The following is a 25,702-nucleotide window of genomic DNA, read 5'->3' on the forward strand; positions in this document are numbered from 1 at the left end:
ATCCAGATAAAACAAACCCAGCCTCTCATAGCTACCTGGGATACATCTGATCAGGCCCTGGGCATATGTACACCTTAAAGGCCACTAAAACATCCATCACCTCCTCCTCATTAACCTGAACATGTTCTAGAACCTCACCATCAGAACTGAAATCCCCAGCTACAATATCTTTTCCTCTGTAAATACAGAGAAATATTCATTTTTCGCCTCATCCACATACTCTGGTTCCAAGCCTAGGCTGCCCCTTGGTTTTCTAATAGGTCCCTGGCAATCCTTTTGCTCTGAATTTACTGATAAAATGCCTTGGGGGTTTCCTTAATCCTATCTGCTGTTGCCCCTCTTTGCTCTCCTCGTTTCCTTTTGCAGCAACCTCCTCCACTCTCTGTACTTTTCATGGGCCTCCCCAGTCTTTAACATGCTGTCCCTGACACGTGCTTCCTTCATTTCCTTGACATCCTGGGTTCCCTGAGCTTGCTGCCCTTGCTTTTCCCTCTGACAGGAACACACTGATCCCGAATTCTCACGATAATGCTTTTGAAAGACTCCCACTTTCCTCATGCAGATTTACTTGCAAGCAGCTGCTCCCAGCCTACGTTTGCCAGATTCTGTCTAATGATAATGAAATTGGCATCCTCCCAACTCAGACTCATAACTTCTGCACGATCCTTATCCCTTTCCACAATTACGTTGAAACTTACAGTTATGATCATTGTCCCTGAAATCCTTGCTCATTGACATTTCAACTACATTTCAGCTTCATTCCCGAGGATTAGGTGTAGCACTGCCCATCTCGAGTAGAACTACCTCTGTACTCTCATAAAAAACACTCCTGGATGCATTTGAAAATGTTCACCCCATCGAATTCTTTCACACCCAGTTATTGTTGGCAAAGTTGAAATCCCCCACTGTTATAGCCCTATTCCTCTAACACTTGGCTGCGGTTTGCCCTCATATCCCCCTCTGACTGCTGGGAGGCCTGAAGTATAATCCCAGGAAAGTGATCATCCCTTGTTTTTTATTTCTAAGCTCTACCTGGATGGGCTGCATCTGAAGATCCTTCTAGATATCCTCCCTCCTAACTGCAGTCTTGATCATCTCAAATCAATAATATAACAACCCCACCTCTCTTACATTCTCCCCCCCTACATCGTGCCTGAAACCTCCAAACCCTGGAACGTTGAGCTGACAATTGACAATGTTTATATGGTCATCGTTTAGCGAACTTTCAAATCCACACTTTGGTTTTATTCATTCATGGGATGTATGTGTCGCTGGATGAGCGAGCATTTATTCCCCATCCATAATTGTCCAGAGAGCAGTTTAGACTCAACCACGTCGGCTGTGGGTCTGGAGTCACAAGTAGGCCAGACCAGGTAAGGATTGCAGTTTCCTTCCCTGAAGGTACATTACCGACAATGGATTCACGGTCATCATTAGACTCTTAATTCCAGATTGCACCATCAGAATTCAAATTACACCATCTGCTGTTCCCAGATCATTACCTGGCTCTCTGGATTAACAGTCCAGTGACAATTCCACCAGGCCATCACCTCCATGTATTTACTCCACCATCTGCCATGGTGAGTATTGACTGCTTTCACAAACCAAAACCTGGCAATCACTGGCAGCAGTCACTGGCTTCTTGCAGCCTTGGAACTGGAAGAAGACAAATAATATTGGGGCCGCAGAGGCCTCACTGATTGGCTGGTCCGATGCTGCACCTTTGCAATGCTCCCAGGACACAGCTGGTAACCACACCCCCAACCCACCCACCTCGAATGGGTTTAGAGTGGAGATGGACCTCCTGGCAACCTGGGAGCTATTAGAACCAGCTTTCACGCCAGTAAATGAATGTACTTTGTGAGTGCTGCACAGATGTTCATCACCAAGCCATCGTGTGTCCCAGCAAGGGTGGGCAAGGCTGCACTCACCTCAATATCGTTGAGGAGGGTGTTGAAGAACTTGAAGCCAGGTACTCTCTGCTCACTGCACACTACTCCAACATCTTCTGTGTGTTTGCAATTGGTGATGCCCCAGCCATTGAAATCGCAAGCTGCCAGAGTCTTCTCACTGCCAGTGCATCGGACATTATCGATCCAGATCCTGCCTACATTGGAAAACAACGTCAACCCAGTTACTCTGCAGCACACAGAGGTCAGGTCCCACACTCTCCCACCACGCAACGGGCTACAAGGCGAACTCCTGTGGGCTTAGGAAGTGCTCAGTCTTCCCCTTGCATCACGACGCATGTGCAGACCCATTCACTGATGGACCACATGAAATTCAGAAACAACTGATCTGAAGCCAGCAGCTTGCCTGCTGAAGCAAAGCTTAGCTGGTGCTTCCAGTTCTGTCAGCACAGCTTCACATCTGACAATCTGAGCTCAGAAATTCCATCCAGTGGGACGGAGCGACGCTGCGCTGGAAAGGCTTGCTCAGTTCCTCCGCCCACAGACCTGCCAAGTTTCTCCAGCACTCAGTGTCGTCTCTTCCAGATCCCGGTCAACCCAGGACAACAGAGGCAGTGGAACAGAGGGTGAACTCATCACTGTGAGTACATTCAGCTCCTTGGCAGGCCATCTAGCTGGTGTCTTCCAGCTGGACTCACTGCTTTTGTGAAAGTTGTGTTCTTCTTGCAGAGAGGTGTTGGGAAATAGCTTAGAATGGGCTTGAGAGCTCATGGGGTTGTTCGCAGGGGAAAGGGAAGGCACCCTGGGGAGGTGTGGGGCTTACCAACACCACGTTCTTCCTTCCTTGGGACCAGTCGAAGGGGTTGATGGTTAAGGGCGGTGACGGAGAACGTGAGAGTTGTGAACCTTTGGAAACCTCCACTCCCACCACACAGCATGCACTGGATTACCAAGTCCAGCAGAGGCTGAGATGGAGAGGAGGTGGGAACCGACGGAGCTCAGCAGCAGGTACTGTACATGGGGAACACTGCCGTGCTGTGGGTTCAGCCCTGTCCTCAGTGAATGGTGCAGCAGGTTAGAGAAGGCGAATGGCCTCTCCGTTCTCTCAGCTCCTGCTCCGCAGCCTCGCCCCAGGAAAAGCCTGGGTTTCGGTTTTTCTGCCCCTTGTGAGGGAGCCCCAAATCTTTCTGCAAAAATGAACAACGTCATGATACCCCGGGAAACATGGGAAATAGGAGGATCAGGAGTCGGCCATTCAGCCCTTCACAGCTTATCATCCAAATCAGTATACTGTTCCTGTTCCTCCCAAACCCCCCATATCCTTCAATCCCTTTAGCTCCATGTGCAATATCCAACTGCGAGAGTCATCCAGCAGGGAAACAGACTCTTCAGTCCAACTCGTCCATGCTGACCAGATATCCTACATTAATCTAGTCCCATTTGTCAGCACCCGGCCTATATCCCTCCAAACCCTTCCTATTCATATACCCATCCAGATGCCTTTTAAATTTGTGGGCGGCACGGTGGCACAGTGGTTAGCACTGCTGCCTCGCAGCGCCAGAGACCCGGGTTCAATTCCCGCCTCAGGCGACTGACTGTGTGGAGTTTGCACATTCTCCCCGTGTCTGCGTGGGTTTCCTCCGGGTGCTCCGGTTTCCTCCCACAGTCCAAAGATGTGCAAGTCAGGTGAATTGGCCATGCTAAATTGCCCGTAGTGTTAGGTAAAGGGGTAAATGTAGGGGTATGGGTGGGTTACGCTTCGGCGGGTCGGTGTGGACTTGTTGGGCCGAAGGGCCTGTTTCCACACTGTAAGTAATCTAATCTAAAAAAAATGTTGCAATTGTACCAGCCTCCACCACATCCTCTGGCAGCTCATTCCATGCACGTACCACCCTCTGAGTGAAAAGGTTGCCCCTTAGGTCTCTTTTATATCTTTCCCCTCTCACCCTAAACCTACGCCCTCTAGTTCTGGACTCTTCCACTCCAGGGAAAAGACCTTGTCTATTCACCCTATCCATGCCTCTCATGATTTTATAAATTTCTATAAGGTCACACCTCAGCCTCTGACGCTGCAGGGAAAACAGCCCCAGCCTATTCAGCATCTCCCTCGAGCTCAAACCCTCCAGCGCTGGCAACATCCTCGTAAATCTTTTCTGCACCCTTTCAGAAACCTTTCCTAAAGCCTACCCCGTTCCCTCAGAATGTGACCCTTTGGTTCTGGAATTGGCCAAGAGCAAAGACCTGAGTCTGCATCTAAATGCCCAGTGATGTGGCCTCCCCAAGATCCAATTACCTTTGCCTCTGCCATACTTGGCTTTGGGGACCCAGCTCTCTGCGTGGAGGTAGCCCAGTTCCTTACAGATGACAGTGGCCGTGGATATGGAGAAATCGTCATCGCACACAGTGCCCCACTCGCCGTCGTAGTAGACCTCAACCCGCCCCTCGTTGGCCTTCTTCCTCCTACCAGCCAATCGGAGCTGAATCCTGGGAACCTGCTGCCCTTTGACCTCGGCCAAACAGTGGAGCTCCAAGGTGCAGTGGAGAAACACCAGGGCCAAACAGTGACGGACAGCACAAAGGATGCTCCTCATCCTCCGTCACCTGCGGGAACCGCCGAGGAAATCTTGGCTGTGTTCTTTGATCCGGAGTTTCAGAATGCTGTTGGTCTCCTGCAGAAAGGGGAAGCACAAACCAAGGTGAAAAAATGGGCAGAAAGTAGAACCCACTGGCGTGTTGCTCATGCAGACATGTTCTGCTGAAGAGATTTCACATCTGGGATGGTCACTGGACTGAGCCCAGCAGCTGTGTGCCCTCAGTTTAGACAGAAAGGATACCCCTCTCACTCTGGATTTGTCTGACATGGGGGCAGCCGAGATGGTCAAGGTACCCGTGCCGTCCATTTGCAACATTTTCACGCCAGAGAGACACACGCTCAACACAGAACAGTTAGCATTTCTGTCTGACCCAGCCAGTATCCCAACAGGGTCCACACCACATCAAGACGGACAACAAACTCAACATAACTGCGCTCCCCACCCCCCCCCAAGCTCCCCCCACTGCCCATGTCAATGCGAGAGGCGCACAATCAGCTGTCCCAGGCTGCAGGCTCCGATACAGAAAGATCGTGGGAGAGGGATGATGGAGAGGAGACAGAGGAGGGGAAGAAGGAAGAGGGAGTGAGGAGGGAAGAGTGGAGGAGAGGAAGAAGGGTGGAGGAGGAGTTGGCTCAGTCTCAGTGATGGAAATGCTCCCAGTGGTTTTTGGCCAGGAACAAGCTGCAATGATTTGACTGAAACAGTTCCCCTCAGGTTGAAGGAGAGGTTTGGAGGCAGTTTCATTGAAACGGAGACAGCAACGTTTCAAAACTGTGTTCCTGAGGCAGACCTTGATCAATGAGCAATCGAGAACTTCATTCCTGCACAGAAAGATCCCAATACAGAGACTCCGGAGACTCAATTTGGATTATTGCTCCCCACCACAGTCAAAAAAACTCTGAAATACCTCCACCCACCTGCCCCTCGCAATGTCTGAGATGTTAACAAGGGTGAGAAGGTGAGAAAGAGAGACAGAGACAGTGACACATACACACAGATGGAGAAAGAGACAGACAGGCAGACTGAGAGTGAAAGTGCGTGTGAGAGAAAGACAGACAAAGTGAGAGTGAGTGAGAGAGAGAGAGAAAGAGAGAGAGAGAGAGAGCGCAGGCAGATGGGGGGAGCGAGAGAGTGGACAGACAGGGAGAGAGCAGACCCAAACCTTGTTTGCTGGTGAGAAATGATCTTCTCTTTCTGGCGACACAGTCCCAGCTGTTGCACGGAAGACTGAAGCCTGAGGGGGATTGAGAAGTACAGCCTCCCTCACATTCACCTGGAGGTAGTGTTTTACTTGTCAGGAACAGGAATCTGGAATTCACTGCCTGTCAGGGTGGTCAAGGTGGAAACCCTTTAGACATGGTAGAAAGACTGAGATGATCTCTTGCCATGCCCGGACTGGAAAGGCTGTGGGCCAAGAGCTGGAAAATGGATTCGACTTGTTAGGCCGATGTTTTTCTCTGGCGTATAATTGATGGGCCGAAGGGACGTTTTCTTGGCTGTTGACCTCTCTGACTCAATGACACCATTCCATTGATCAGGTCCCAGGGGCTTCAGGAATGAGAACTGCCCTTTTCAGGACATCCCAAAGCAACTTTCACAATCCATTGTAAAAATATTAGCATCATTCAGCTCACAGGCAACATCTACAGCAGTCACCCGGGGTACAGCACACACAAACTACACTGGACCACATCTTATTGTAGGGCACATCTTACACCAGATCACACGAGAGACAGCAACTACGTCGCAAAGTTCAAAGTGGGCCCCTTAAACATCACCAATGAACTCCTCCTGAAAGTGTGGTCTCTGTTAGACCTGGTGCAGGATGTGGCTCACAGTTAGATGTGTTCCAACGAAGCTCATGTCTCCTCCCCTCAGCAGACTCGGTAAATATCCCACATGATCTACGGTACACCCGGCATTCTTCAGCTGATGTGCAGACTCAGAGACTTGGAAAGAAAGGCAAAGGCTAATTCTCCAAAGGCTTGGACAGTCAGGTGACATCAATGGGGTTATGGAGGTCACATGACAACAGGTTCTGGAGAAAAGCGATTCTGTGGATGGTCTTGTGGTAAACTCCAAAGTTAGAACAAAGTTCAGTGGAAAGGTAAGCATACCCACAGTGTGGACTCGAATACTCTGTTTATTCTCACTGAGGACTCAGCACCAGTCTGACCACATCACAAGCACTTGTTTTCTTTGGCTCCTCATCGTATTTCATTTCTTTTGGGTCTGGAGAGCAGTGAGGGAGGGGCAGGCTGGACACAGTGCGGTAAGCTAGCAGCAGGGTCCCAGGCTGACTCCCACACCTATCCCAGACTCACAGGCTGGGCCCAGACACCTGAAGGTGGAGAGTTAGTGGTCTCATCCCCGTGTGGAGCTCCTCCTCATCTTCGTTTTCTGCATGTTCCAGCAGCCTGGCAGGTGATTTCATGCCAGAGTGGTGGTGTCACCTGGAATGGTGACTCTTTGGCGCAAGCCTGGCGTGCTGGTCTCATCCTGGCTGCATCTTCAGGTGGCGTTCCTTAATCACCTTTCCCCGAACCCAGGAGCTGTGAACTGAACTGTCATGAACTTGGTCTGAAATTTTACTTTTTCATCTGTTCGGGACCAGGCCAGATCATCTCAGAATATTTTCAGAAGGTAGCCCAGACCCTAACTTTTTCTTATTGTAAAGTGGATAATCCAGGAGAGATACAGCTGGTCAAACCACTCGGCTTTAAGCAAAACAGCATTTATTTACACATTTTGCTTGAAACATGAACAAAATAAAGCTGAATTTAGAATAACTTAATTAATGGAAAACTGAACTGACCCAATACAGTAATTATTCCTAATTAACTGCTCCAATATAGTAACAAGACATAAACACACCCATTTACGGACAAGCAGGAGGCTGGAAGAACACAGCAAGCCAGGCAGCATCAGGAGGGACAGGCAGGAGCCTGGGGGAACACAGCAAGGCAGGCAGCACCTGGAGGTGGAGAAGTCAACGTTTCAGGTGTAACCCTTCTTCAGGACTGGGGCTGGTTGTTGGGGGAGCTGCAGATAAAGGAGGTGGTGGGAGCAGGGTGGTGAAGTGGGGATAGGTGAAGACAGGCAGAGGGTATGACCTGGTTGGTCAATGGGAGGAATGAATCCTGTTGGAGGCAGGGAGGAGGGCGGGGAGAGGCAGGGTGGGGGTCATTTGAAATTGGAGAACTCATTGTCGAGTCCTCCAGGGTGTAGGCTGCCCAGGTGGAAGATGAGGTATTGTTCCTCCCATTTGCAGTTTGGGACGTTGTGGCAATGGAGGAGTGGGAAGGGGAAGTAAAATGGCCGGTGACTGGGAGGTCCGGTCGGTCCCTGTGGGCCTAGCTCGGATATTTGATGAACCGTTCCCCAAGTTTATGTTCAGTCTCCCCGATGTAGAGAAGGCTGCATCGGGAGCACCTGATACAGTAAACTAGGTTGGAGGAGAGGCAGGTGAACCTCTGTCTCACCTGGATGGACTGTTTGGGGCCCTGGATGGAGGTGAAGGGGATTGGAGTCCTCGTACATTTTGCAACTTGCTGTGTTCTCCCAGCCTCCTGCCTGTCTACTTTGGATTCCAGCATCTGCAGGGTTTCTTTGTCTATAAACATATCCCTTGGCAAAAAAGGTAAATTCAAACACAGATTCTTACAGACAGGAGGGAACAGCATCCAGAGACAGAGACTTCAGATTCTCCTGGAATCACGTGTAACTGTTTCAGCTCAAAGAAACCAAGAGAAACCAGCAACGCGTCTCAGTGAGGTCTGTTGTGGGATAAAGGCTGGGTAAGGAAGCCAGCCACATCTCCCTTCCTCTCCTTGACCAGAGTGGCACGAGATTTTTGACACCCACCAGAAAAGGCTTTTGTGTGCCATCTCACAAAAGACTGCACCGCTGACGGTTCAGCACTCCCTTAGCACCACTGCTGATGACAGTAGTTCAGATCGTGTGCTCCTGTTTCTGGACTTAACTACTCACCAAGAACCTTCTAACCTGGAGGAGGTGATGTGTGACCACATACTGAACCACACTGTGAAAGTCACATTTCAATCCACATATGTACATGTGTGCAGGACGTCCATTGTAGGAGTCAGGTGGAATTTTACAATACTAGTCCTATGCCCTATCCAGAGAGCACTGACTGAACTTCTCTCTGGAATTAAACGAACTCATTCTTTCCCAGGCTTTCATGGAGAAGCCAGCAGTTTTATTGCTGAATGCGCAGTTAGATGTGATGTAGAGATCAGGCCCGGTATACCTATGTAAAGAGATGCTCTCCTGCATCTGTGTGGGCTGCCCCACACCCTGGAGAGAGTACCACTCTCATCTCTGCAGACCACTACAACAAAATTGAAAATCCTTGCATGGTTCTCTGTCTGCACATCTTGCAAGTTTTGAACCTTCTCTGCCATTTGATTTTTGGTGTCCACAACCACTTGCAGAGTCAGACATTTCTCCAAAGGGATCAGCTTAGTGGCTATTACCTCCAATAAAAACGATTGATGTAAATAGACAATTTACTGGATAAGTAGAGGTACACAAATCCACATGCTTCAATTACCTTGGAACCAACCTCCAGAGGTGTCACCACAGAGAACCTCAAACCAACCAAATCACTAACTTTCAAAAAAACGTACACCCTTCTTATCTTAAAACAACTTAAAATTGCTCAACCTATACTCCCACTCTGTAATGTGTGTGTACGCCCTAAAGCCTCCTGTCCACCATCTACTTGGGCAGCTCAGAGGCTGGGAATACTGTGGTGAATAACTCCCCTCCTGACTCCCTGAAGCCTGTCCACCATCTACATGGCACAAGTTAGAAGTGTGATGGAATACTCCCCACTTGCCTGGATGAGGAAGCTCCAACAACACTCAAGAAGCTCGATACCATCCAGGGACAAAGCAGCCCCCACTTGATTGGCACCACGTCCACAAACATCCACTCCCTCACTCAGTAGCAGCAGTGTGTACCATCTACAAGATACACTGCAGCAATTCACCAAAGATCCTCAGGCAACACCTTCCAAACCCACAACCACTTCCATCTCAAAGGACAAGGGCAGTAGATACATGGGAACACCACCCCCTACAAGTTCCCCTCCGAACCGCTGACCATCCTGACTTGGAAACCTCTCACCGTTCCTTCACTGCTGCTGGATCAAAGTCCTGGAATTCCCTCCCTAAGGGCATTGTGGGTCTACCCACAGTGCATGGACTGCAGCGGTTCAAGAAGGCAGCTCACCCCCACCTTCCCAAGGGGCATGTAGGGACAGGCACTAAATGCTGGGCCTAGCCAGAGGCTCAGGTCCAATGAGAGAATAACTCTCTCAGTGTGTCAGCATTCAGACTGTGTGTTGTATTCTAAATCCCACAGCCTCATAATGTACTTGGATGTCTTGGGACAGGCTCTCAGTGATAATCCACCACTACTCAGACATGTACAGGCTACCCAGTGCTGTTAAGGCACAGAGGGGGAGAAGATGGCAGCCTGTCCCTTACACCCTCCTACAAACCTGCATCTTGGACATGTCACTGTCTCCCTTGTCCAAGCAATAGCTCACACATAGAAGACAGAGCACAGAAACAGGCCACTTCCTCCAACAGATCTTGATGGTCCATGTGAAGCTCCTGTATTCTCTCCCCATGAACATTACCTCTTGGCCCTTTCAGCTTCACATTAATCCAGCTTGCCCTTCAGTGCACTGATCCTGTTCATTCCCTGTGTGAGCAAGTTGCACATTTTCCACACTCTCCTGGGGAAAGCCATTTCACCTGAATGCCTCCCTTGACGTATCAGTGACTATCTGCTGTTTCTGAACCCGGATTCAGAGGTCTGGTGGCACAGTAAGCTGTATTCCTGCCTCATGATCAGGAACACCATGTCCCACTCCCACTCTACGGCTTGTGAGCCATGGAACGGGCGTTTGCGACATCACCAACCAGGCTGGTTCTCAGAAGAAAGTGAAAAAAATTGAAATAATCAACCCTTTTTCTCGCTATATGCTGGAGAGTGACTCAACCCCTGTACAGAACCTCAGTTATCCGAACATCAACTATCCGAATTTCGGATTATCGGATACAAGATATTCCTTTGTTTGGTTCACTGATCTGATGGTAAACAATCAGTTATCCTAACCAAATATTCCCCGCCCGACCCGTTTGGATAATTGAGGTTGTTCGGTATTGTTCCCATCTTCACTTGCATAGATTTTCTTTAGTCACTCCCAGCACATTGACCGAATGGGATGCCCTCCATTGCTGTCCCTTTTCCAGGACAGACAGACAAGCTCACACCCTCTCTCTACTCTGACTTCAGCTACTTGGAAACTAAACAGCTTAAGATTTGGGGGCGGCACAGTGGTTAGCACTGCTGCCTCACAGCGCCAGAGACCCGGGTTCAATTCCCACCTCAGGCGACTGTCTGTGTGGAGTTTGCACATCCTCCCTGTGATTGCGTGGGTCTGCTCCGGTTTCCTCCCACACTCCAAAGATGTGCAGGTTAGGTGAATTGGCCATGCTAAATTGTCCGTAGTGTTAGGTGAAGGGGTAAACATAGGGGATTTGGTCTGGGTGGGTTGCTCTTCGGAGGGTCGGTGTGGACCTGTTGGGCCGAAGGGCCTGTTTCCACACTAAGTAATCTAATTTGCTTCCAGCTCTGCTAGCCTGAGGATTTCCATCAATAAGAATTCTGTTGAAATGAATCTTTTCCTCTGAACTTGACTGGCCTGTGTGCCCTGGCCATTTGCTTTTTCTGCGCCTCAAAAAAACTCACAATGATCAAATGTGCAGACAGCACACTGAATCAGGGAGCTCGGGTCTTGTGATTTCTTGGAAAGGATGTCTTTCGGTCACTGTTCTATCAGACTTTCTGACCGCCTTTTCAAAAATCGAGATCAGACCTTCTCAGTACTGAAAACCAAAACCCTATTTACCTTGACTTTAGAATCCAAACTCCCTTCCAAACATCACAATCCACTGACTCCCTCCACACTTCTCACTGTCTCGGGAAGGCAGCCAGCATCAGCAATAGACCCTTCCATCCCCAGGTATGATCTCTTCCAAACTCCTCCACAGGCAGAACATACAGAATCATAAACACATGTACCAAAGATTCCAGAACAGCTTCTGCTGTTATTTGTCTTCTGAACGGACCTCTCAAATTTTAAATTTAATGTTGACCTCGTTCTTTGTAAACCTACAATGCAGCTGTAACACAGCATTCCTTGCTCTGTTCCATTACCCTCATGCACTCTGGATGATCTGCCTTTATTACACTCCAAAAAAAACTTTTCACTGTGCCTTGGTACATGTGACAAGACTAAAGCAAATCAAAGATTATCAGGTACTGTTAAATTTTGTCACAACTGCTCATCCTGATCAAACAGAAATGAGACCATACAAAATACAAACAGGATTAGGCCGTTCAATCTCTCGAGCCTGCTCTGCCATTCAACAGGATCACAGCTGACTTCACACCCTTTTCCCCTCACCCTTGTCTCCCCGTCTGATCAAGAATCCAATGAGCTCAGCTTTCAATGCATGTAAGCAAGCTCTCTGTGGCATGGAGGGACAACAGGAGTGAGATACTGAAACTACATGATCAGCCACGATCATATTGAATGGTGGTGCAGGCTCCAAAGACTGAATAGCCTGCACACATTTTCTGTGCTTCTAAATGTGGGGATAGCCTAGACTCTCACAGCTCACAAAGTGCCCTGATGTACAGGAACAGACAGATACAGAGAGAGAGAGAGACACACTCACACAGTGACAAAGGGGTAATGCCACATTAGGACAATACTGTGAGAACAGCACATTTCTGAGGCAGGGATTATGAGACGGAATCTGGGAAAGCTCCCTCCAGTTTGTTCCCAGTGTGGATATATTCAGTGGCTGCTTCAGGACAAATGCAGTGAGAAAGAGGACACTGGAGTGGGAGAGGGAAGGCAGGGAGGATTGCAGTTTCTGAACTGTCTCAGCCTTTTGCAGAGCTGCCACTTGGACAGCTATACATGAGGAACTGGCTGGAGACACTGCGCTCTCACTCCAAGGACACTCAGAGACTTGGGATCTCAAAATCTCTTCCTGCCAGCTCGCCACATCCTCAAGCACTCTGACAATCCCATCCACAGGGATCATTCCTTTAAGGGAGAGAACTGGGAATGGCGGGGGGGGGGGGGGAAGGGTGGAGGGGTGTGTGGCTGCACACAGTAAGATCCCACAAACACCATTGGCGGGGGAACAAGGGGCAGTTGATCCCTTTCCCCCATTGTCTGGATGAGGGTCCCTTCTAAGGGCTGACAGGGGGGGTGGGTGTGGACAGGGACAAACCTGGCAAGGGTCAGTGAAGACAAGACGCGGGTGGTGGGGGAAGAGGGTGTCGTTTGCTGGGTGACGGAACAGGGTCTCTGCCCCAGGACCCCAGGTTTGGGTACAGCAGCGTAGTCAGCCTCAACATCTTCCCCAGCAACACCTCTCCTACTCTGGGCTGAGCGAGAGAGAGAGCAGGCCATTCGGCCCCACGGCTGTGGGCTGCCCCACGGGTGGTCAATCTCTCTCCCCCGTCCCCCCTCCCAGATCACAGTGGGGGGGGGGGTGCGGGGGGTCTCCAGCGCTCAGTTAAGCTTTCACACTGCCCTCCCTCTGCTGGGCTGCAATGTCGACTTGCAGCCTTCATATCAGAACTGGGGGCTCCGATTAAACCATCCGCCCGCACAAAGAAACAGAGGAGCTCATTATAAATTACTCGCAACTAGAGGAGCTGTGCTGTTTTCCGTCTCTCTCCTCCCCCCACCCCACCCCACCCCACCCCACTCCACTCCACTCCACTCCTTTCCTGACCCTCTCTCCATCCTGGGAAAATTAAACTAGGAGCTGTCTGACACAGTGAACAGCCATGGAAATTCCAAGGGCTGTTCCCTGTTCCCCTCCTCTGACAAACCCACACTCTCTCTCTCTCTCTCTCACACACGCACACAAAGAACCAGACATTCCCATACAGCCTTCAGCTTAATTCTTCTGCAAAAGTTTGCTGGCAACCAGAGGTAGCAACTCAACTGGGCTGGGGAGGGAAGAGGAGCAAGACAGGCGCCCACAAAACCGTTCGGGCACTTACCCAGAAGAAAGTCCGAGCGAGCTGTGGGATGCGGGGAAGAGGTTCCAGGACATGCGAGCAGTCAGTCACCACTCTCAATGAGGATACTGCCCACTTGCCTCAGTCCCAACTTTGCATCTTGCCGTGCCCTCCCCCTTCCCCATCTCCCCTGTCACTTTTAGCCGCTTGCCCATTGGTGTGTCAGGAGATGATCAGAAACAGCAGCCAACCAATAGCGAGGAGCCCCCTCCCCAAAAAAAAACACACACAAACTCCTGCCCCAGAAAAAAAACGTCCCCTTTGTCTGCTTTGTTGGGAGTCGAACGGGAGCTGAGTTGCATTTCACTTTGAGGACACACACGTCAAAATTAAAATCCACAACTCCATTTTCAACTCTGGTTTGGTCAGAGAATCCGTCCAGCCCGGAGTGCCCCTCTTTCACTGGAATAAAAGCAAAGGTACCAAGGATGCTGTAGCTCTGAACCGGTCCCTGAGGAATGGTGGGGCTCTGGAGAGCAGAGAGACCTCAGGGCTCAGGTATATGATTCTTTCAGGTATATGTCCCAGGAAGACAGGGTGGTTAATGAGGCACTGAGCACACTTGCCTTCATTGCTCAGACCTGTTCACAGAGTCATAGAGATGTACAGCACCGAAACACCCTGAGGTCCAACTCCTCCATACCGTTAACCATGAACCGAGTCCCATTTGCCAGCATTTGGCCCATATCCCTTTCGATTCACATACCCAGGAGAAAGGGAAGATGCTGGAGATCTGAGTTGAAAAGTGCGGTGCTGCAAAAGCACAGCAGGTCAGGCAGCATCTGAGGAGCAGGAGGATTGATGTTTCAGGCATAAGCTCTTCATCAGAAAAGTTTCTGATTGCTGATGAAGGGCACATGCCCAAAACGTCGATTTTCTTGCTCCTTGGACGCTGCCTGACCTGCTGTGCTTTTCCAGCGCCGCACTTTTCAACTATTCAAATACCCATCCAGATGCCTTTTAAATGTTGTAACTGTACCAGCCTCCACCACTTCCTCTGGCAGCTCATCCCATACACACACCACCCTCTGTGTGAAAACGGTGCACCTTTTAAATTTTTGCCCTCTCACCCAAAACCTATGCCCCTCTAGTTTTGGACTCCCCTAAACTGGGAAAAAGACCTTGGTGTTCAAAGTTTGTGAGAAGATTTGGAGCTCGGGTGCTCGTTGTTGTGGTTCTGTTCACCGAGCTGGGAATTTGTGTTGCAGACATTTTGTCCCCTGTCTAGGTGACATCCTCAGTGCTTGGGAGCCTCCTGTGAAGCGCTTCTGTGATCTTTCCTCCGGCATTTGTAGTGGTTTGAATCTGCCGCTTCCGGTTGTCAGTTCCAGCTGTCCGCTGCAGTGGTCGGTATTTATCTTGGTATTTATCCTATCCATGCCTCTCATGATTTTATAAACCTCAATAGAGTCACTCCTCGGCCTCTGACGCTCCACGGAAAACAGCCCCAGCCTATTCAGTGTCTCCCTCTAGCTCAAACCCTCCAACTCTGGCAACATCCTTGTAAATCTTTTCTGAATCCTTTCAAGTTTCACGACCTGTATGCAGTCACGCTGTGGGTCGCACTGGCAAACAATGATGGGGTGAGAGCCAATGAGATAGCAGCTCAGGCATCTGTCAATCTCTCATCATGGACTAGACCAGGCACCCCCAAGTACACAACAGAGATAGCTCAGACCCGAACACTTCTATTTTTTAAAAAGGCAAGTCGAAGGAACTGTGTTCCAAATGTGATTCTATGTGCGTGGGAACATGTGCACACATGTATATCCATGTGTATGTGTCTGTGTGTTGTGTGTATATATGCATGTGTTTGCATATAATAGTGTTTATGTATGTATCATGTGCATACATGTGTAGGCATCTTTGTGTGTGTGAGCGGTGGGGCACAGGACATTATTTCAACAACGACTTACATTTTCTCGTGTCTTCAACACAACGAAGTACTTGGAGGCACTCCTGAGAAGCACTGTGAAATTAACCTTGGTGCCAAGCCACATTTGGTGATGTTCAGTCAGATGGCGTTGGCCAAGGAAGGAGGGTTTAAGATGTGTGTTAAAGCAGCAAAAGGGGAGGTGCAAAGAAGGATGGAATTTCATAACTTGTGCCTTCACAACGCCAGCAGTGGTGCACCAACTGAAAGCAGGTATATTCAATAGGCAGGGACTTAAGCGACAGAGGCATGTGCGAGAAAGGACACAGATAATGAGGGATGAGACCAAGACAAATTTAAAAACAGTGCCAGGTGAACAGGGATTGGTGCTCATTGGGCCATGGGTGACAAAGAGTTTTGGCAAGATGAGAAATAGCCAGTAATGCAAGAAAATCCTTTCAAATCTCAGAAAACACAATGCTGTTGTACTTGGCTTGATGCTCATTTTGCATTGACAGAAAATATGATGGCTTCACATTTTCCACTCTGGAACTGGCAGGGTCACAGACACTGATGTTTCCAGAGCAAGCTGTCCTAGATCAGCCAGACCACGAGGAACTGTGAAAAAGAAAAACACTAACCCAGAGCTCCAAGCTCACAGGTTCAAAGCCCAGCACAGGGGTACAGACAGACGCAAAGAGAATGCAGCACCACAGCTTAGCAATGAGATGCCAAACTATTCATGTATGTAAAGAAGATCAGGGTTGGATTTATCCATGACTATCTGAAATGAATTACAGCCCTCCAAGTGGAAACACGTTCTCTCCACCTTTCTGACTGACCTTCAGAGGTTTCAGCTTCCCCACGTTCCCTCTGCTATCCCGATACCAAACACTGACAGACTAGTCAATAGTCCTGGAAGAAATCCCATCCTGCTTCCCAATACAAATCATTACGTCAGCGCTGTGCTCATCACAACTTCAAGGGGACAATTCTCACTTTGTCTCCCCATTCAGATCACAATGCCAGAAAAAACAGCAAGCAGTCCCTACTCTCACAGCGCCTTCCAAATCCAACTCCACCACCACCTATTAAAATAGGAAGTGCCGGAGAAACCCAGCAGGTCTGACAACACCCGCACAGAGAGAAACAGGGTTCATGGTTCAAATCCGGTGTGACACTTCTTCAAAGAGTCTTCTTCCTCTGAAGGATGTTCAATTTGGAAGATTTACTCTGCTTCCCACTCTCTGTGGACCTTCTGAGTTTCTCCAGCACTTAACAGTCATAGAGATGTACAGCACAGAAACAGACCCTTTGGTCCAACTCGTCCATGCCAACCAGATATCCCAACCTACTCTAGTCCCATTTGACTTGCTGATTTTATTTCAGATTTCCAGCATCTGCCATCTTTTGCAGTTTGCTTTTGCATCCTGTGGGATAACAGAAGCAACTGCAGGGGAAACACCAACACTGTTAAGTTCACCTCCAAAACACGCACCATCCTGAGTTCATAGAATTCCTATCACATTCACACCACCCCTATGAAGAGCATCCCATCCAGACCCAGCACCCTACCTTACCCCTGCATTTCCCAAGGCCAATCCACGTAATGTGCACATCCCTGGACACTATGGGGAATTTCCTATGGCCAGTCCACCTCCCCCACACTGTAGGAGGAAACTGGAGCTTCTGGGAGGAAACCCACACAGGCACGGGCAGCACGTGCAAACTCCACACAGACAGTTGCCCGATTCTGTATTTGAACCAGAGTCCCTGGCGCTGTGAGGCAGCAGTGCTAACCACTGAGCCACCGCACTGCTCGACTTGCGAGTGGACTGGTCTTTCCTTCCTGACTGCTGGGTCAAAACCCGAAGCCCACGTCCTTGCAATCCTGTAGGTGTACCTGCACCACACAGACTTCAAGAAAGCAGCTCACCCCATCACCTTCCCTGTGATCATTTCCTTGCTGGTCTTGTCAGGGACACTCACATCCCATGATTAACTTTAAAGAAAACACACAGCAGAGTGCATATGGACGACCCTGATAGACAAGATCCTCCCCCCATCACCCTGACAAACCGCCTTGTTGCTGTGTTATTTTACAATGACTTGGCTGTGAAGGATTTGGCGATCCACAAGTATGCAAGCAGAACAAGTACGGAATAACCAGATGCAACAGTGAAGCATGAAAGCTGTCACGTAGCAACCTCTCGCAGAAGCACCAGCTCAAGCACAAACCCAGGGCTATAAAAGTTGCACATAAAATGGGCTGGAGATACATAAGATGATGACAGCTATCTTGGAGTCAACTTCAGAAACTGCGAATTTGAACAATGTCCAATTCTTCACTGAGCCAAAGAATGACTCCAAATTCTTCCTCTTAAAACAGAAAATGAAAAATAAATGGTGCTGAGCAGACAGAGTACAGATAGCGAAATGCCACAGTGCGATTGCTGGAAAGTGACAAAATACTAATTGCTGCAATTGAGCAGGTGCTAAATGGCACACAACATTTTGGTTGGAAGCACCATGGATAGATTTCACATCATTCAGATTGGGAACTTCGGTTTTGCTTTGCAAATACTTCCTCCCTTCTCCTGTGCCTCATTCCCCTGGCCAATTGCCTGAGCTTGCGATTAAAGTACGAGAGTTTTATTGTGGTGTTGTTCATGACCTCAAACTAGTCCCGAGTGCTTCACAGCCTGCGGCCTAACTTTCAAGCATCCTCCCTGGGGGGAGCAATCAATTTGCACACAGCAAGCTCACAGGAGCACATGCAAACATAAGCGGGCAGATGATTTGCTTTGGTTGTCAAGAGATGCAAGGGGCAGGTGTGGGCTCGGTGGCACTACCGTGAGACTTTACACCAGAAGCTCTTGGCTTCAAACAGCAAGAGCTGGAGAAACGCAGGTCTGGCAGCATCTGTGGAGAAAGAAACAGCATTAATGTGTCCAGTCCGATATAATTCTTCCTCAGAACAGACTCACAACACTCTCAGTGCAGTGCTGAGGGAGCACTGTGCTGTCGGATGTTATAACAATGAAACATATCCCCTCTGCCCTCTTGGGTGGATATCAAGGACCCTGCCCCTCTCAACAATTTCTCATCAACCCGTTCAGAGATGTTATTACACCCCTCGAGAACATGTGGGGCTTGAACTTGGGCCTCCTGGATCAGAGGGAGGGACATTACTACAACACCATAAGGACCCTCAGCTAAGTGCACCCCCCCAGTATCCTCGGGCGGTGACCCAAGGCCTGAATCTGCTGAGCCTCCTAGATCGCACAGGGTTGTTACACAAGATCGGGAATGTTCCGACATAAACCCACAGACGCTGTGGCCCTAATTCAAAGAAGAAAAGCCAATAGTACCTGTGTTAACAGTCAGGCAGAGGCACAACAGCAGGTACAGCTTTCAATGCCATTATTCATGGGCAAGAACCAGAATGACCCACTGTCTCCTTCCAACAGAGTTAGCCCTTGTTACCCCTCACTGAGCCACTGATGGGATCTTTGGAGGGGAATTCATTGCTGCAATATTGCAAGCCTCTGAGCTGCTCTTGTAGCCACTGTACTGATACAGCTAGTTCAGATGAGAATTTCTGGTCAATGGGTAGCCCCCAAGGATGCTGACAGTGGGGGATTCAGTGCTGGTGATGCCAGAAGATGACGATGTGGATTTGCCACTTTGGGACAAGGCCACTGTCTCGCACTTGAACTATTTGAATGTTACTTGCTACTAGTCAGTTCAAACCATATTGTCCAAGCATTTCTGCATCAGGGGGCAGACTGCTTCAGCATCAGGGTCGTCTTAAAGTAGCCCTGAATGTAATCAGATAACTTCCCCACTTCCGACCTTATGATAAAGGGTTGATGAAGATGGGGAGAGATGAAGCAGCTGGAGATGGTTAGGCTGAGGATATTAACCTGAGGAACAGCTGCAGCGAAGGCCTTGAGCTGAGATGACTGACTTCCAACAACCATGACCACCTTCCTGTGTGCTAGGGGAAAATCCAGGCCACAGCCCCATGATCTCTACCAAGGGTATGTAAAGCAGGCAGGTCTGAAATGCTTACTCCGAGGCAGAATAGGCAATGAACCACGGAGACAGTTGCTGTGGTTACAAACACACGTCCATACGTATTTGTGGTCAGGGGGCTATGGATAGGGCTGATCAAAGCTCCCATGGCCTTTCCATGTGGGAGGAAACTAGAGCATCTGGCAGAAACCCACACAGACACGGGGAGAATGTGCATTGTCGATACAGACGGTCAGGCGTAAGTGAGGACTGCAGATGCTAGAGATCAGAGTTGACAGTGTGGCGCTGGAAAAGCACAGCAGGTCAGGCTGCATCCGAGGAGAAGGAGAATCAACGTTTCGGGCAAAAGCCCTTCATCAGAATATAGACAGTCACCTGAAGGTGGAATCAAACCCAGGTCTCTGGTGCTGTGAAGTAGCAGTGCAAACCACTGAGCCACCGTGCCATCCAAGAGAGGCAAACAGGACAAAATGCAAACCATTCAACATCCTGCAACTAAAGAACACCTTCATCGTAATAAAACATGCCAAAATGCTTTACCGGAGAGCTCACAAACAACATTTGAGACCAAGTCACTATGCAAGTATTCAGGCAGGTAACTAAAGGCTTCAGTCTACGTGGTAGGTTTTAACAAGTTTCTTGAAGGAAAGGAGGAAGAGAGAGAGTGAGAGTGAGACAGATAGACAGAGATAGTGAAAGACAGCAAGTGTGAGAGAGAAAGTGAGAGATAAAGACATAGAGAGTGTGAGAGAGACATAGAGAGAGAGTGAGAGTGAGTGAGACAGACAGAGAGTGGTTGCAGACGCTCGAGCCCATGCAGGTGAAGACACAGCCATTGGGGTAAGCTGAAGAGGTCAGAGAGACAAGAATGCAGAGACCTCGGAGTATCCAGAGGCTGGAGGAGATTACAGTGTGATAGGAGGAGTGATACCACATAGCAATTTGATAATAAGGATGAGAATTTTAAAGATGAGGTGCTCCATCAGTGAGGGGTGCCAATGCAGGTCAGCAAGCCATCAGATAATTGTTCAGTGGGATTTTGTCCAAGTTTGGGTGGATGCAGAGGTGTTCTGAATGAGGTCATATTTACGGAAAAGGCCATTCAGCAGAGCACTGGAACAAGTGAATCTCCAGGCAGTAAAGGCTGAGCTGAGGGATTCAGCAGCAGATGAGTAAAAAGATGGGTTTGGATCTAGAGGTTTAACTAAGCGGTTTTGGTGATGCAGAGAATATTCACCATCATCCTTATAACTCATGTGGTTCCACAGAAGCTGAACAAGTCAATTTTCACACTGACAATATACAATGACAAAGACAAAAAGCATTTTATAAATACATTTATTGTCACTCATATCACCGATTTCAACATAACATCTCCACTTATTGCAGCTGTAAATAAATATAATTTTGAGTTTCTGATTGTCAAAATCAGCCCAACAGCTCTTGCACCCCAATGCATTTCTACGAGGCTCACCATTGACCCTCTTCCTCTTGGTCCCTGCAGTCATTCAGACAACACCCAGTTCAAATTTAACAAGCTTTTCTCTCAGAGTTGCCACACAATTCGGACTGAAAGCTCTTCATGTCACCCATGTGAATGACTGCAGCTCTTCGGTTTTTGAGATTGTTTCTCTGAAATGAAAAGATGGAGTTTCCTGGCTTTTCTCAAGCAGGGTCATGCAATTTCCAACCAGCAGTCGAGTACTGCACTGCAGCTTGGAGAATCAGCTTTGCCTATGCTTCTGCCACATGCGCCTGCCTATCAGTGTCCAAACAGGAACACCTCAGATGGGTGTTCGTGATGTGAACAAACGTCAGCTGCATCCCTTTGCTTTTCCACCACCCACCGTCTGCTTGCTGCCCTTCCTGGTTTTGGTTTTCGAAGATTGCACTTGGCCCCACCGCTCCAAGTGGGAGCCCGGCCCATTCCCCCCGCCCGGATCACCAGCTTTCAGGCAACGTCTGGCATCGGAGGGAGGCCGGCTTCCCCTTTCCGCCCATGGTGTTGCATCCTGCGGTGGATCCGCCTCAGTCGCAGCAGGTAGAGGAGGATGGACAGGAGGACAACCAGGAAACAGCCAAAAAATACATAGTGGTTGTTGACGAAGGACGAGCCCCTCCAGTGTGCGTGGTTCCCTTTGAAGTCGTCCAGTGGAATGTCCCTGTTGGCATGAAGGCAAATAGCGTGAGAATGCCAGCCAGTGCAACATCATCAAGCAGGGGAGCAGACAGGGCCCTGGGAGAGGCTGCTGCAGCGTCTAAAGGCCCATGTCACACCCCCGGTTTGCAGGCTCTTGTTTGGGAAGGGTTGAGCAAGAGGTCCTCAATTAAATGGGGGCAGAGACCTTCTGGCTTGTCAATTTCAAAGATGGTAGCGCCCCTGCACTGACAGGAAGAACTTCCCCAATCTCAGGACAAGCCCAAAGTGCTGTACTTCTGAAGGGTAGTCACTATGGCGATGAGGAAACCTATTCGCATATACAACAAAGGCCCACAAACAGCAAGTTGGTCACGCTCAGGTAATCTTCCTGCATCCTGACACTGCTGAAGGAACAGGACTCTGGACAGTGGGGAAGAACTTCAGACAGTGCCGTGACCATCCGACAGGGGAAAACAGGGCCTGTTTGGATTCACATCTCAGCCCAAAGATGGCACAAGTGCTCGCTCTGTCCTCAGCCAGCACTGGATGCATTAAATGAGATTTCATCCTCTGGAGACTGGGTTTTGACTCTGCGGCGGGTCGGTTGCCCACTGGGGTCACGGCTGATTGGCCAGCCAACCAGACCAGGAGGAAAACAATACCTTCCCTTGGAGGCCTGGCATTTGGGAAAAGGCTGGGGTGCAAGAGCTGCTTGGGGTGCAAACAGATCACATCAGGAGGGGCTGGCTTTAAATCTACACAGATTCAATTCTCATCTTTTAACTTCCTTAGTGCAAGAGCAGATAATCAGAACGACAATAAAGGAGGGTCAGTCAGAGCTCAGTGTGGAATTGTTGACGGGGAAGACATGCCATCATATTATACCCATGGCTTTGATAGCTATTACAGGCAGGACGTAGATGGGCGAATTGGCTATCAGTCTCACCTCAGGGGTAAATACCGTGTCCTGTAGAGAATTGCCCCCAGTGTCCACTGAACCTCCTTGTCATAAACCAGCTGGGCAGTTTTCAAGTTGGTGTAGTTGACGGGGAAGGAAAATCCGCTGTGCAGCACCTCATACATCCAGGCGGACTTAAAACACTGATACCTAGAGCAAACAACAGCATTTTCACTCAGGGAAGGAGAACACAGGCATCAGCTCGGAAAGTCAGCCAGGCTGTACTGCGCTTTTCCAGCAACACATTTTTCAGCTCTGATCTCCAGTCCTCACTTTCTCCTGTACAACTTCATACAAAGGCAAGTGGAAATCGGCAACTCTACCTCCCCATCCATTCAAGGGGTTCACTCAAACCTTCAAGACTGTGACTGATATTTGATGAATTCAAGCCAAGTGAAAAAGGTAGGGAAAAGGAGCTGATGTGAAACATTGTGATATATTTTTATTTGGAGTCTTGGATACAGAATTAGCAATAAATGGGACCTCAGTGTTCAGCTCCATGAAGATCTGATCTGCTTTTTTAACCATAAAGCCATTTCAGACAGTGAACTAAAGACAAAAGTCATGTTACTGCAGACCAGCCTCTCAACAAGTGACCTTGTGAAATAGTTCCTGCTTCTTGTTGACCTGAGTTTTGGAGGCCTACAGAAACACAGGTGACTGGGGCAGGTTCAGTCCAGAAGCCAAGAGCCTCACCTACACAAAGGCAGGTGAGTTTGTGGCAGTCTCCAGAGCAAGAGGGTTGGAAAGAAGTACCAAGCTGTTTTAGCAAGTCAAGTCAACGGGGCTGGGAAAGCCCTTAGCTTTTCTGAGGGTTCAGTCAGAGCATGGTCAGTGAGTTCACCTGGGTGTCTCAGGGAAAGACAAACTGAATCACATCTAGTGTACATGCAGAACGTCACTGAGAGGAAATGCTTGCCATCTCATCAGCGGGAGTGAAGACAGGAGTGATCCTTCACTGAAATGAGATTTTTTCAAGGATCTTGCTGGGAAAAGGACCAAATCTTTTTGGTGTTCATGCTAAGCTCCTCCTACCGTGATAAATTTCTGTTATATCGTGAACACTTATTGACAAACCACTGAGGTAAGCAAGTTGCAAAAATTAAATTTATGGTCCAGCAAGCTGGGTTTCACACAAGATCTGGCTCATTTAGAATGCTCATAACTGGGATCACAACAAGGTCAAGAACAACCATGACTGAACTGATGTGTGGAAGGGACGCACAGCCCCAAGATACATTCCACTATTCATGAAGGGTTCATCTTCACCTGGAACTCATTCGTTACCTCCAATGGTAAACAGAAAAATGGCAGCAAGGGAATTGATGGCAACTGGCAAGCAAATTAGGCAGAGTCGGAGAGTGTGGTGCTGGAAAAGCACAGCAGGTCAGGCAGCATCCGAGGAGCAGGAGAATCAACGTTTCAGGCCAGGGCCCTTCATCAGGACTGAGGCTTTTAAGCCGATGGGGTGGAGAGATACATGAGAGGTGGGTGGGCCTGGGTTGGAAGAGGGTGGGGGTGTAGGAGGTAGCTGAGAGTGCGATAGGTGGACAGAGGTGGGGGTAATGGTGATAGGTTGGAGAGGAGGGTGGAACGGATTAGATGTGAATAAAGATGAACAGGTCATGAGGACGGTGCCAAATAGGAAGGTTGGAACTAGGATAAGATGGGGGGTGGCGGGGTGGAAATTAGGAAACTGGTGAAATCCATATTGATGCAGTGTGGTTGGAGGGTCTCAAGGCAAAAGATGAGGCGTTCTTCCTCCAGGCATTGGGTGGTGAGAGTGTGGCGATGGAGGAGGCCCAGGACCTGCACGTCCTTGACAGAGTGGAAGGGAGAGTTGAAATGTTTGGCCATAAGGCGATGGGGTTGGTTTGAGCTGTTGTCCCAGAAATGTTCTCTGAAACCAACCAACCAACCCCACTGCCCTGTGGCCAAATGCAGAGCACTTCAGAGAACATCTCCGGGACAGCCACACCAACCAACCCCACTGCGCCATGGTTGAACACTTCAATTCCCCTTCCCACTCCGTCAAGAACATGCAGGTCCTGGGCCTCCTCCATTGCCACACCCTCACCACCCAACGCCTGGAGGAAGAACACCTCATCTTCCACCTTGGGACCCTTCAACCCCATGGCATCATTGTGGATTTCACCAGTTTCCTCATTTCCCCTCCCCCTGACCTTCTCCCAGTTCCAATCTTCCATCTCAGCACTACCCTCATGACCCATCTTCCTTCCCACCTATCCACTCCACCCTCCTCTCCAACCTATCACCATTACCCACACCTCAGTCTATCTGTAGCATACTTAGCTACCTTTCCCCCCCGCAACCCCAGTCCCAACCCGCTCTCATTAATCTTTCCACACCCTTGGCTCACAAGCCTCAATCCTGATGAAGGACTCTTGCCTGAAACGTCAATTTTCCTGTTCCTCAGATGCTGCCTGACCTGCTGTGCATTTCCAGCCCCACACTCTCGACTCTGATCTCCAGCCTCTGCAGTCCTCACTTTCTCCAAGTAAATTATGTATCCAAATGTTGATAATCACCAACGAGAACAAACCAACACTCCCCAATGATATTCAATATCATTACCATCTTTGAATGGCCCACTGTCAAAATCAGATCACTTTCACCATTCCTTCCCTGCCCAACCAGCCACAGTGTGTTTTATCTACAAGAAGCACCCACTAATTATCCTTCAACTCGTCCATAACCTCGACCCTTTCTTTCCTCCATCAAGGTTTTCATCATCTGATGTTCCCTGCACTCATCAAGGCTTCAGCCTGTGTAAACTGTTTCTCCATCTCAAGCCTTCACACCCACACCAAATGCCCTCTTAGCCTTTACAGAGAACATTCGGAGCTAATGCATACTGTCCACACATTGGCAATCTTTGTGAATTTCAGTGAACACGAGCAAAGTCTAAGAATTCATTGATGTAAAGATTCACTTGTCAGCACAAAGTTCATATTTGGGAGATGGACAGGGAGGCAGATGTATAGAGACACCACCATATGTGAAGATCCCTCCAAGTCACTC

General features: G+C 49.1%; 1 protein-coding gene and 1 pseudogene across 4 annotated transcripts in view; both read right to left on the minus strand.

Annotated features, from left to right (window-relative positions):
* Positions 1-1,560: 1,560 nt before the first annotated feature.
* LOC122543041 (lysyl oxidase homolog 2 pseudogene) lies at positions 1,561-13,767 on the minus strand (annotated as a pseudogene). Its single transcript, XR_015754846.1, has 4 exons — positions 13,634-13,767; positions 4,204-4,579; positions 1,932-2,107; positions 1,561-1,656 (listed from the first exon to the last, which is right to left on the minus strand). The product of XR_015754846.1 is annotated as a lysyl oxidase homolog 2 pseudogene (transcript).
* A 7,117-nt stretch (positions 13,768-20,884) lies between these two features.
* Positions 20,885-25,702, minus strand: part of entpd4 (ectonucleoside triphosphate diphosphohydrolase 4) — a 32,074-nt gene continuing 27,256 nt past the window's right edge. For all 3 annotated transcript variants that reach the window (XM_043681236.2, XM_043681235.2, XM_043681234.2), the window contains 2 exons: positions 22,649-22,810; positions 20,885-21,724 (listed from right to left, as the gene is read on the minus strand). In XM_043681236.2, coding sequence (XP_043537171.1) covers positions 21,514-21,724; positions 22,649-22,810 — 373 coding nt within the window. In that variant the 3' untranslated portion in view covers positions 20,885-21,513. The remainder of the gene's footprint in view (positions 21,725-22,648; positions 22,811-25,702) is intronic.

This window comes from Chiloscyllium plagiosum, unplaced genomic scaffold, assembly GCF_037043375.1.
Source record: "Chiloscyllium plagiosum isolate Xiang-an unplaced genomic scaffold, Cpla_swu_hap1 HiC_scaffold_48, whole genome shotgun sequence".
In the NCBI taxonomy this organism is placed as follows: Eukaryota; Metazoa; Chordata; class Chondrichthyes; order Orectolobiformes; family Hemiscylliidae; genus Chiloscyllium; species Chiloscyllium plagiosum.